General features: G+C 50.7%; 1 protein-coding gene across 1 annotated transcript in view; it reads right to left on the bottom strand.

The window, feature by feature from the left end:
- NOS1 (nitric oxide synthase 1) overlaps positions 1-11,200 on the bottom strand; it is a 117,183-nt gene extending 105,983 nt beyond the window's left edge. The window contains exon 1 of the mRNA XM_030939960.1: positions 10,338-11,200. Coding sequence (XP_030795820.1) covers positions 10,338-11,062 — 725 coding nt within the window. The 5' untranslated portion in view covers positions 11,063-11,200. The remainder of the gene's footprint in view (positions 1-10,337) is intronic.
- Between the last annotated feature and the right edge of the window lie 2,279 nt (positions 11,201-13,479).

Genomic DNA, 13,479 nt, shown 5'->3' with positions numbered 1-13,479 from the left:
TAAGGCTCACGTGGTCCAGTATCTCATTTTTACAGATGGGAAAACTGATGCCCAAAGAGGTCAAAGGGCTTTCCTAAAGTACATAGCTGGTGAGTGGTAAAGTGGAAGGAGGGGTTAGAAGCAAGGTCAGTGGACTCAGTCCAGTGAGACCTCATAGGGATGGCGGCAGGGATAGCCACTGGTTAGCCCAGGGCCGGGCCAGAGCATTGCTCCATGGTGTTGGTTAGATGAGTGTGGTAGACTGAATAACAGCCCAAGGATCTCAGATCCTAATCCCTTGAACCCGTATATGTTTCCTTGGATGGAGAAAGGGTCTCTGCAGATATATTGTGATGTTAAAGATCTCGAGATGGGCAGATTCCCTGGGGTTATCTCTGTGGGCCCTCAATGTAATTACATGTCTTAATAAGAGGGCTATAGAGGGAGCTCTGACTACAGAGGGGATGTCACCACGGAAGCCAGATGCTCTGTTCCTGGTTTTGAAAATGGAGGAAGGGGCCACAAGCCAAAGGATGCAAGGAACGCAGCTTTAGACCCTGGAAGAGGCAAGGAAATGAGTTCTCTTCAAGAGCCTCCAGGAAAGAACACAGTCCTGCTGATACCTTGATTTGATATCAGCCCAGGGAGACCACTTCAGACTTAAGACCGTCAGAATGATAAGGGAATAAAGGTGTATTGCTTTCAGCCACCAAGTTTGGGGTGATTTGTTATGCAGCCATAGGAAGCTGACACAATGAGTGAATGGGGGTGGGGACAGGGATGACAGTAGGGTGGTTGATGAGCCCACCCATGTGTCCAGCCTCACTGCCCACCACTCTCCCCCTCCACTCACTATGCTCAAGTCCCTCGAGCTTTCTGTCCTTTGCACGTTCCCACCCGGTTCCTTGTCTCAGGGCCTTTGCTCCTGCTGTGCCTTCTGCTAGGAACACCCTTTCCTAGATGTCACATGGTTGGTATCTTTGGCCTCAGTAAAAATGTTGCCTTTTCAGAAAGCCCCTTCCTGACTCCCCTATCTAATGCTCTACCACACCCCAAGCCACTTTTCTTCAAATCACTGTTTTATTTCCTTCATAGCATGTACCACTATCTAAGACGACTGCATTTGTCTACTTATTTATTTATTTATTTAGAGACGGAGTCTCATTCTGTTGCCCAGACTGAAGTGCAGTGGCATGGTCTTGGCTCACTGCAGCATCTGCCTCCCGAGTTCAAGCGATTCTCCTGCCTCAGCTTCTTAGGTAGCTGGGATTACCTCACCTGGCTGATTTTTGTATTTTTAATAGAGACAGGGTTTCACCATGTTGGCCAGGCTGGTCTCGAAATCCTGACCTCAAGGGATCCGCCTGCCTCGCCCTCCCAAAGTGCTGGGATTATAGGCATGGGCCACTGCACCCGGCCTATTTATTTTTGATTTCTTGTCTCTGATATGATTCTCCAAGGGCAGAAGTTCACCATGGAATTCCCAGGGCTGAGTACAGTGTCAGGGCAGAATGGATGCTCAGTAAACATTCATTCCATGAAAGGCGGTGAGAAGCCCCCTGGTTACCCATCATTTTTGGTGGGTGGGCAGGCTTATCCCATGGTTATTCCTCAGAATAAAGGGCCAGGTACCCACCTGGCAAGACAGCAGGGACACAGATGGGGAGAGGGTCCAAAGCGAGAGTAACCCCGGGAAGGGTGGATGGGGAGCTGCTTACGTTCAAGTGGGTAAGATCAGAATAAAAGGTGGAGATTCAGGTTGAAGGCTAAGTTGCTGGGCTTAGTTCCTTAATTGAAATATACCCCAGTAGAAGGATTCCAAGCTCTGAGATACATCAAGTGCACCCTGGAGGAGTGCTTCTGACTCAGACAGTCCTGGAATCAATACTGCCATCAGTCATGCTGAGGTCAGTTCTAATGGAGAGTTCTAACTAGCGTGAGTCCTCTAAGCAAAAACTGAGCCAGTCAGTCATCTTCCCTGCTGTAGAGAAAGCCATGGGGGGACAGACTCCTCCCTCCCTCCCTCCCTCCCTCCCTCCCTCCCTCCCTTCCTTCCTTCCTTCCTTCCTTCCTTCTTTCCCTCCCTCCCTCCCTCATTCCCTCCCTCCCTCTTTCCTTCCCTCCCTCTCTCCTTCCTTCCCTCCCTCTCTCCTTCCTTCCCTCATTCTCTCCTTCCTTCCCTCATTCTCTCCTTCCCTCCCTTCCTCCCTTCCTTCCTTCTCTCCCCTCCCTCCTTCCTTCCCTCCTTTCTTCTCTCCTCCCTTCCCTTTCTTCTTTCCCTCTCTCCTTCCTTCCCTCCCTCTCTCCTTCCTTCCCTCCTTCTCTCCTCTCCCTCTCTCCTTCCTTCTCTTCCTCCCTCCTTCCTTCCTTCTTTCCCTTCCTCTTTCCTTTCTTCCTTCCCTCCCTCTGTCCCTCTTCTTCCTTCCCTCCTTCCTTCCCTCCTTCCTTCCCTCCCTCCTTCCTTCCTTCCCTCTGTCCCTCCTGTCCTTCCTCCCTCGTTCTCTTGTTTCCCTTCCTCCTTCCTTCCCTCCTCCCTTTCTTCACTTCTGCTTTCCTCCCTCCTTCTTTCCCTTTTCTTTCTCCCTTCCCTCCTTCCTTCCTCTCTCCTTCCCTCCCTCCTTCCTTCCCTCTCTTCTTCCCTCCCTCCTTCCTTCCCTCCCTCCTTCCTTCCCTCTCTCCTTTCCTTCCTTCCTTCCCTGTCCCTCCTCCCTTCCCTCCCTCCTTCCCTCTCTTCTTCTTTGCCTTCCTTCCCTCATTCCTTTCCTCCCTCCTTCCTTCCCTGCTTCCTTTCTTTCTTCCTTCCCTCCTTCTTTCATCTCTCCTTCCCTCCCTCCTTCCTTCCCTCCCCATTTCCTTCCCTCCTCCCTTCCCTATCTCCTTCCTTTCTTCCTTCCTTCCCTCCTTCCCTCCTTCCTTGCTTCCCTCCTTACTCCTTCCCTCCCTCCTTTCTTCATGCGTTCTTCCTTCCCTCCCTCCCTCCTTTAAGGCCTACTCTGGGGTCAAGCTTGGAACTAAATGATGGGGATTCAGAGAGGAATAGAATGTGGCTCTTAAATGGTGAGACCATGGGTGGGAACCAGCCTTGGATGAAGGATGGGCTTTTTCATCCCATCCTTCACCCTCTCTCCACCTGTGTTCCTGCCATGTTGTCAGGTGGGTACCCAGCCTTTTATTCGGAGGAAGAGCCATGGGATAAGCCTGCCTGCCCACCAAGGTTGCAGTGAAGAAGAAAGGGCATGAGGACCACAGAGCAAATGAAGAGGCTCTTCCATAAATGGGGGAGTCCCTCCTGTTGCTTGAATGAAGCGGGGTCGTGGGCATCCCTCAGGGTGACCTGCATTCGCTACAACAGGCCAGGGGCACTTTCTTTAGTAGATGGCACCCAAGGTCTCAGTTTCCCTTTCAGATGCTGAGAAAATATTCCAGTGTCCTAAAAAATGTGACGGCTAGAAGCCAAGTGCACTGTGGCCAACCGTGCAATCTAGAAAGTCAGTAGAGATCAAGAGTATGAGTTTGGGGTCAAGTCCTGGCTTTGCTACTTGCTAGTTGTGTGATCTGGGACAAGTGACCATACCTCTCTGAGTCTTGTTTCCCCATCAGGAAACGACTTAACTGACATAGAGACTGTAGTATGGAGCCAGACTCACTTCTAGTGCTCCATAGAGATTAACCAGCCTAATAATTATAAAACTTAGGCTTCCCACAGAAGGAGCTTTCTTCTCTGCCTCCGACAACTGAGTTGATTCTCTGGAGTTGAAATTGACTTCTGTTCCCCCCGTCACATTCTCTTGCTTAGTGTCCCTTTAATTTTTATTTTATTTTATTTTATTTTATTTTATTTTATTTTATTTTATTTTGAGACAGAGTGTAGCTCTGTCACTCAGGATGGAGTGTAGTGGGGCGATCTCAACTCCCTGCAACCTCTGCCTCCCAGGTTCAAGTGATTCTCTTGCCTCAGCCTCCCAAGTAGCTGGGACTACAGGCACGCACCACCACATCTGGCTAATTATTATTATTATTTTTTTAGTAGAGATGGGGTTTCGCCATATTGGCCAGGCTGGTCTTGAACTCCTGACCTCAAGTAAGCCACTTGCCTCAGCCTTCCAAGATGTGGGAGTAAGGCATAAGACACCCACCTGGCTTGTCCATTAAGTTCTAGACACTCACTATGAGGCTTCTAGGTGGAACCAGGAGAGCACCCTGTGGCTGGTGCTGTGTGACCCTAGGAAAGTTGTTTACGTCTCTGAGCCTCGCCCTCATCTATGAAAGTAGGCTGAAACCACACACCCTCCTTACGGGGCGGAATTCAGACACTCTCAGAAGAGGCTGACAACTATTGTGAAGGGACTTTGTAAGTAACCAAGTGCCCTATAAGTGGGAGGGGTTATCACAGCACAGGGCGAGGCTGACCTGCTGGTCCAGATGGACGCTGGATCGGGAACCTTGGCCTCTTTGGAACCCTCCTTCAGGGCAGCAAGCTGAGTAACCTGGATATTCTCTTACATGCAGCATTTTAAAGTGACCGCTCCAGCCAGGTGCGGTGGCTCACGCCTGTAATCCCAGCATTTTGGGAGGCTGAGGCAGGCGGATAATTTCAGGCCAGGAGTTTGAGACCAGCCTGGGCAACCTGATGAAACCCTGTTTCTACAAAAAAAATAAAGAATTAGCTGGGCATGGTCCCAGGTACTTGGGGAGCTGAGGTGGGAGGATCACTTGAGCCCAGGAGGTAGAGATTGCAGTGAGCCATCATGGCGCCACTGCACTCCAGCCTGGGCTACAGAGCAAGACTCTGTCTCTAAACAAATAAACAAACAAACAAATAAATAAAAGTGACTGCTCCCAAGTACAGAAGGTGCTGAAACTTTGGGATTCACTACCTCCCTTCCTCAAACCCCCTCGTATTGCTGCCACTGCCTGCTGGAGCCACCTTCCTCCTGGGATGAAGGGATAAGACTGTCTTTAAACATCACTTCTCCTCCCAAATAAGTGCCACCATCCCGAAACTACAGGGACGCACCATGGGGGAATGGAAGAGATGTGGCAGGAGATTAAGCCTGTTTCCAAGAGGAAAGAAAGAAAGAAAATGGGGACAACAGAGCAGGAGAGACAGGGCACTGCTGAGAAGCAGTGACAGCTCCCGCCTCAGCTTGGCCCCCCGACTGGCAGGTGCGCCCTGGATCTGGGGCTCTGGGCCTGGTGGGCTTCACTGTCACCCAAGCCAGTGGGTTTTCTCGGGCCAGTGACTTCACCCAGCATCCAGGATGCCAGTGCTGATGTCCACCCCTACATGCAGCCTGGATTGAGAGGTCACTGGCAGGAGGAGCATTTTCCAAGCAGCCATGTGCTCTAAGCGGCTTGAATCAAGCCAGGACTGCCTGTCACAAGAGTGACCCCGAAGAACATTCTTGCTCTGGGATTCCAATTCCTGACTTGGGACACCGATGCCTAAAGAGGTCCTTATTTCAGCCCCTAGGAGGCCATTTGGCAATTTGTGGAGGTAGTTTTGGTTGTTACAAGGATGGAGGTGGAGGTGCTCCTGGCACTGTAGTAGGAGGGAGGTGGCATTAGGGGTGGTGGCCATCCTGCAACACCAGGAACATGAGGGAAGAGAGTCTTGCATGCCACACGATCTCCAGGACTTCACACATATAAAAGACAAGCTTATATTCCTGGACTGAGATCCCAACTCTCTCCTGTATAAATACGGCTTTAAAACAGACTGAATTTTCCATGCAGTAAATCTACTGGGTAAATTAAGGAAAGATGGATTTACCCATTGCTTTATCAGGAGTCATTCACCATTTTGGAAAATCGCATCACCAAGGCGACGCTGCTCATGGCATTTGAGTTGCCAGAACAACACACCTGTGTCAGTCTCTGCTTCTGACGCTGTTGTGTTTGCAGCAATTCTATGTTTAGGCGCAAACATCTGACCATTCCAGTGCGGGCGTGTCTGAACGCTGATATGTTAAATTACAGGCTTTTTGAAATTATAAGTTATTTTTATGAGGTCCCCTTCATTTAATAGTTAATGGCATTTTATTAGATTTTAAAAATAAGAAGTGCGAGTAGGTTATATGATCCATGAATTAGTAAAGACACTTAAAAATATGTGTTAAGAAATGGAGGTGCTGGCCGGGCATGGTGGCTCACTCCTGCAATCCCAGCACTTTGGGGGGCCGAGACGGGTGGATCACCTGAGGTCAGGAGTTCAAGACCAGCCTGGCCAACATGACGAAACCCTGTCTCTATTAAAAATACAAAAATTAGCCAGGCGTGGTGGCGCATGCCTATAATTCCAGCTACTCAGGAGGCTGAGGCAGGAGAATTGCTGGAACGTGGGAGGCAGAGGTTGCAGTGAGCCGAGATCATGCCACTGTACTCCAGCATGGGCAACAAAGCGAGACTCTGTCTCAAAAAAAAAAAAAAGGAAGACAAAAAAAAAAAAAGAAATGGGGGTGCTTTGAGTGCAAGCCATTGAGCTAGGAGGACACGCACTATTATTAAATATCACTCATCCTTAGAAGCCCTGTACTTGCTCTAAGCCACCTTCTCCAGACCTTGTCTCTCCTCTGAAGCAGGCTTTTTGGCTGCTTTTGGGCAAACCACCTCATCACGGTCACAGTTGAGATGGGTGACTAGTGGGAGGACTGCAAGGGATGAGGGAAGCTGAGAGCTTGGATACAGTCTCCTGAGTTGGGAAAATAGGTCTGCAGGGGCATCCATGTCAGGCTGGCTTGTCTTGCCCTCTTGCTTGGGGAAACAAAGACAGGAGACTATTTCCTGAGATGGCGTTTGGAGAGGAACCCCTTGGTGCCTGGTGACACGAGGGCTCCCATGAAGTTCTCCACATCACACCCAAGCCTAGAGTTCTGCACCAAGCCTCGTGTCCCAGACTGTCGGCTGGGGGAGAGGATCAAATGAACTCCTTGGAGGGGAAGGACCCAGCTCCCAGTTCTGGAAGGGAGGTTGCACTGGGATCCTCTGGGGGACATCTCCACATCGCATACAGAGGTTCAGACTCCTGGGGTTCTGGAGGTGTGGCTGAAATAGAGCCCCTGGGAATTCTGATACTCACCCCTCCATGCCCACCCCATGCCCAGTTGAGAATTGCAATCAAGTGCATGGGACACTAGATACAGCTAGGATTCAGCTGCCCATGGGAAGGGGACTCTGCTTATATAAGGTAAGACAGAGCTCCCATTCCACACTGGTGCTGCTCTTCTCAGGAGAGGGAGCAATAAGGGAAAGGGAGCACTGAAGGACAGCAAGGGTGGTAGAGGATTGGGAGGCAGAGGTGGTGCTTGGGGGCAGCCTTTTGGTAGGGACACTTCCCAAAGCCTCCTGGCAAACAAGGCCAATGCCTTCTGTTCTGGATCCTACAGCTGCCTTAGAATTTAACTCCATGGCATGAGCTGGACTGCTGGGAGACACAGCAGGGCCTCAAGATGCCACCTCCACTGGATGTGCTGCTGGAGGGACCTAGGGGCAGTGGCAGCTCCCTGAGGCCTGCATTCCAGCCTGGGAGGCCTCCTGTGCTAGTTGTGAGTGACTCAGCCTTCACATCTCCCCTAGTCAGCTGAATCCCGAAGACTGATCCCTAGCTATCCACTCTGGAAATGGACATCCAATGCCACAGAGTTCCCCATGCATGCATCAACCTCACTGAGATGTCACACCATGCTGTGTGTATCTGGACCGAGACTCTTGGTCTTCCTCCTCCTGGGGATGAGGACCAAAGGTGCAGGGAGGACTCCGGGCTGTCCCCAGGGAGTATACAGAGGAAAAAAGAAGTAGGTTGGAGGGAAGAGGCTTAAAGGGAGGCCTGTGACCCTGGTTTTCCCTCTGCCCAGGGACTTGTGATAGAGCCCCTGTCTTACTCCTTGGGGGGCTCTGGGGTCTTGATGGAATGGGCCCCATTTTTGTCCAGGTGTGAGAAGTTAGGAAAACTCTGATGTACTGGCAGACTGAGGTGGGCTGCCACAGACTGAGGGGCCACCAAAGTGCAGTGTGGGAGGAAGGCTGCATCCCATGCAGCACCTCAAACACGTTAAGCACACTCCCACCTGAGGACTCTGCACAGGCTCTTCTGTCTACCTGGAGTGCCCATCCCCTCTCCCACCCCTTGGAAAGCTCCCAGACTCCCTCTCTCCCTTCCTCCAGGCATTTAATTAATTAATTATGAGACGGAGTCTCGCTCTGTGGTCCAGGCTGGAGTGCAGTGGTATGATCTCAGCTCACTGCAACCTCCATCTCCCAGGTTCAAGCGATTCTCCTGGCTCAGCCTCCCAAGTACCTGGGATTACAGGCACCCACCACCACGCCTGGCTAATTTTGTATTTTTAGTAGAGATGGGGTTTCACCATGTTGGCAGGTTGGTCTCAAACCCCTGACCTCAGGTGATCTGCTCACCTCGGCCTCCCAAAGTGCTGGGATTATAGGCGTTAGCCAGCTTGCCCGGCTGTATTTAAATGTTGCCTTCCTAGTGAGACCTGCTCTAGCTTCCCTAGTTAAAAGTTCTCAATATTTCTGATCCCATCCTTCCCTTTTTTTTTTTTTTTTTTTTTGAGATGGAGTCTCTCTCTCCTCTCGCTCTGTTGCCCAGGCTGAAGGGTAGCAGTGCAATCTCAGCTCACTGCAACCTCCGCCTCCCAGGTCCAAGTGATTCTCCTGCCTCAGCAGCCTGAGTAGCTGCAACTACAGGCATGTGCCATCATGCCCAGCTAATCCCTTCCCCGCTTTCTTTATCTCCTTTACATATATCCCTAACAGACGGTCACATATCGCTTAACCACAGGGACACATTCTATGAAATGCATCATTAGGCAGTTCAGCCATTGTGGGAACATCGCAGAGTGCACTTACACAAACCTGGATGGGACAGCCTACTCCACACCACACCGAGGCTATACGGTGTAGCCTATTGCCTCCAGACTATGAACCTGTACAGCATGTGACTATAGGGAATGCTGAAGGCAACTGTAACACAATTGTAAGAATTTGTGGATCTAAACATATCTAAACATGGAAAAGGTACAGTAACAATACAGTTTTATAATCTAATAGGATCCCTGATACATAAGTGGCCCTTTGATGACTGAGACATCATTATGCATCTATAGCACATGACCTCATTACATATTTTATATATTTATCTTATTTATCACCAGTCCTCCCCACTAGACTGTAAGCTCCCCAAGGGCAGGGGATTTGTTGATTTCATTCATTGCTCCACCCTAGAGCATAGGACAGTGCCTGACACACAGTAGGTCCTCGATGAACATTTGTTAAATGAGTGAATGCAGGGGCCTGGGGAGCTACCTTAATCCAGGCCCCCAGGTTGTCGGGGTGGGGGGAGGCGGAACGTTCCTGAAGATCTCTAAGTGAACTGAGGACACTTTGGCGTTCTTGGGGAAAGGGTTGGGAAATCTTGGCCTGGATTTTTTGGTGGCCCCAGACTGAGCCTCCCTCTGAGTATGCCTAGACCCACCCTGGCAGCACTGGGGACTGTAGCATCAGTGCCAGACCTAAGATGCAAATGGAAGGGGGACAGAGAAACTTCTCTCTGTGCTTAATCTCCTGATCCATTATTCTCTGACTGCCTGGCCCAGCCGCTGATTTCTCCCCAGAGAAGGAGCTAGCATCACCCACTCTGCTGCCAGCTCTCCTCCTGCAGAGAATTGAAAACATTCATCTGGTAAACATAGAGGGCTGGTACCCAGTTCTTTAAGTTCTCGTCCCAGCTCTCACATAATCCCAGCAAGACTGCGGTTTTTGGGAACTGGGGCCAATTCTAGACTTTGATTCCCTTCTCCTCCTTTAGAATTTTACACATTCTGGACTGGCTGCAATGAGGAGAAAGCTGATTTAGGCTAATGGTTGCCCCAGGCTCAGCAATTCCCTCCTGTCTTCCAAGGGGTTTTGCAGAGCTACACACCCCAGGGTGCCATGCACACATGCCTCCCACTTGCTAGGCCAACCTCAGGAAGGGCAGCCTCCACTCTGAGCCTCTGTCTTCTCACTTGTGAAACACAGATTGTAAAAATGCAAGTTCCTGGGTTCCTGGAGGATTATAGGGGATAAAGATGAGAAGACACACTGTCCACTACCATGATGATTAATTCGCTCTGGGTTTTGTGACAAGAGAAGCATCCTAGAAGCTATGCCCTCTGGCCTCTTGCGAATGTAATTTTAAGTGAAGATCAAGGGGGCCGTCAAGTGGGAATGCACATACAGGTGTCTGAGACAGCCCAGGTTGGCTTCTGGGCTGTGAGGCTGAGTCTCAATGGACGCAAATGTACACACACAAGCATGCGCACATGCACACACACACACACACACACCCCTGTGGAGCTTACCTGTCCACCTGGATTCCCATATCTTTCATCTCTGTCTTGGCAGGTGCCCCTCCCTTGACCCCTCTGCTCCCACTGGTGAGAAGGTTCAGCACAGGCTCTATCTCCTTGAGCAGTTCATTGTTCTCCCCTCTGCCTTGGAGGCCGACTCTGGCTGCTTTCTTTGCAGGGTCCTGGCCTGGGGGCCTGGGGGCCAGGCCGTTGGCATGGGGGAGCGAGCCAGCCTCCTGCCCATCGTCTTGGGCATGCTGAGGCCCATTCCCAGGACCCGAGGCCCCATCCACTGCCAGGGGTTGTTCTTTGCCGGCCGATGGCTGGTGGGACAGATCCACAGCTTTGGTTGGGGGACCCAGGGGCTGTGTCACCCGGATGGTTTTGGGGGTCCCATCACCTGTAAAGGTGGTCTCCAGGTGCGTGGTGAAGCCTTCAGGGCCCCTCAGAATGAGGACCACGTGGGTCTCGGAGGCAATGCCTCTGAGTACCTCCAGGGCGCTGTCATAGCTCAGGTCCACCAAGGGCCGGCCGTTGACCGCAAGAATGATGTCTCCAGCCTGGATGAGGCCACTCTGCTCCGCGGCGCCCCCACGAATCAGGTCGGAGATGATCACGGGTGGCTTACTGACCCGCTCCTTCACCAGGAATCCCAGGCCCCCAACTTTGCGCTTGAAAAGACGAACAGAAATGACATTGGGCTGGATTTGCTGAACACCGAACATGTGATCCTCCATGGTAGCCAGCTTCCAAGGGGTCCTGTCTGAAGACCTCACGATGCTATCAGGCCAAGATGATTTCACCAGGAGGAGCCAGGCTTCAGGCTATGCCGAGAGCAGGAGCCGGGGTGACAGGTGCTGACAAGGCTTCAGCCCTCTCTGTCTTTGACGTCAACTCAGCGTCACCCGCTCATGGCTGGTGGCCCGTCGGTGGCATGATTTCCTGCGTCCGCCTCTCTCCTTATTCTCTAAGGAAGTGATGGTTGACCAGGCAGACGTCAAGAGAGGCGGTGGGATGTGTCCCTAAGCCACAGGTCAGGCAGAGAGGGGAGGAGACGCGTCTGGTGGCTGTGTCTAGAAGTGACGCATGATAGATGTGAACTATTCTCTGGGTATCTTCACTGCCAGCCTGTTAGATGCGGATCAGATCTGAGGCATCATGAGCTGAAGAGGAAGAACAGGAAGGGGATGAAAAGAATTTTACAAAAAGAGATTGAAGTAGAGTGCCCAACACCACCTTGAAAACTGAGATAGAAAACACAGCCAACTGACAAAGTCTAGCCACAAGACACTCCAGAATTTCAAGCCAACCTAGAAACAAAATCCTTCTTCCTGGAAGAGCCACCTTTCCTAGTTAGCTGCAAAATACCTAGTTTCACTTCCATGATCAACGCCCTCTGGGACGAAAGGGTCTCCCTGGGTAAACCACGGACATTCAGCCCCAGAAATCAAGTGACAAGAATCAGAAAACTTCTCTTATCTCTTTCCCACCACGAGAAGTCATCAGTCCAACTTGTCAAGCATTCTAGTTGCTCTCTGTGTCTTGTATACATTTTCCATCCATAGCTCAAGGGCTCAGCTGGCATGGATTTTTGGGCTCTCTTTTCCAGCCGCTCCCAAAGCCCAGTGGAACAGGAATGACACTGCTTTTCATGGACCCAACGATGACGAACGTCAGTTGGCCTTCATAACCATTTTTATAATTATTAGCTTGTTCCATGTTCAAAAGGATAGGCTGAGTCACACTACAAACATGAATACGAAGAAGATGGGTCCACACAAAATTGTGGAAGACACTTTTACTACACACACAGCTGAAACCCTGATGGAGAAACCTTAGGAAGAGTAGATTTTATACTCCTAAGGGAAACATAGGAACATTGCAGGTACTCAATGAATATTAGTTGACTGAAGAAAGAAAAACCCCAAAGACTAAACACGGCAGACACTTTCTGAGCACGTTCGCTCTTAACACATGTATTTTTTATTTCTCCTTTGATCCTAATGATAACTCCTCAAAAGAAGAGGAAAGGGAAGCTTGGGAAGGTTCAGTAACTTGTCCAAGGTCGCACAGAGAATAATGGCAGGGGGAGGGTTTGACCTTGAGCCTGAGCTTTTAAACTTATACTCTAACTCTTCTAAATTTACACTCTAGGATGGGTATGGAGACTCACACCTGTAATCCCAGCATTTTGGGAGGCTAAGGTGGGAGGATCGCATGAGCCCAGGAGTTCGAGACCAGCCTGGGCAACATAGCAAGACCCTGTCTCTATTTATTAAAGAAAAAAAAAAAATCAGGCCGGGCACAGTGCCTCACACCTGTAATCCCAGCACTTTGGGAGGCCAAGGCAGGTGGATTATCTGAGGTCAGGAGTTCAAGACCAGCCTGGCCAACATGGTGAAACCCCTACCTCTACTAAAAATACATAAATTAGCCAGGCATGGTGGTGGATGCCTGTAATCCCAGCTACTCGGGAGGCTGAGGCACTAGAATCGCTTGAAACCAGGAGGTGGAGGTTGCAGTGAGCTGAGATTACACCACTGCACTCCAGCCTGGACAACAGAGTGAGACTCTGTCTCCCTCACCCCCCCAAAAATCAAATCTATATTCTAGTTACTTTCTTAACTCCTAACTTTTTCCCTGAAATGCTGGCATCTTCCAAGTCACTGACTCCCTCAGGCTCAAAGAAATGGGGTCTGGTTGGGGTACCAAAGGCCAACAGGGGGCCCAGCTGGAGATGCTGTGGCCTAGGTGAGGGGCGAGCACCTGTAGCATGTACCCACATGCACAGTGCGGCACGTCTGGGGTGGGGCAGGTGATCTGTGGGTGTGGGTAGGGTGGGAAGTAGCCCCCAATCCCTACCCGTGATTATCAGTTTGTTCCAAGTTCAAAAAGATAGGTTTGGTCACACTACAAACATCAGCAAGATGGGTAGGAGACATCAGAGAACCCTTCCATCTCTTTCCCTATCCCCCACTCAAGTGCTACTTCCATCTATGTCCCAAAGCCCCTTCCTGCCAGCATCCTCACCACGCTTCAGCACCAGGAGGGAGCCCCCATCTGCCATGACTAACAAACTGACACTCACTTCCTTGTTTCCCTTTTAGCGACTTCCCAGGGTCACCCCAGGGCTGAGGCAGCTGACAAGCTCCTG

This window comes from Rhinopithecus roxellana, chromosome 10, assembly GCF_007565055.1.
Source record: "Rhinopithecus roxellana isolate Shanxi Qingling chromosome 10, ASM756505v1, whole genome shotgun sequence".
Lineage (NCBI taxonomy): Eukaryota > Metazoa > Chordata > Mammalia > Primates > Cercopithecidae > Rhinopithecus > Rhinopithecus roxellana.
The sequence above is the reverse complement of the archived record's forward strand: the minus strand, read 5'-3'. Positions and strand labels throughout refer to the sequence as shown.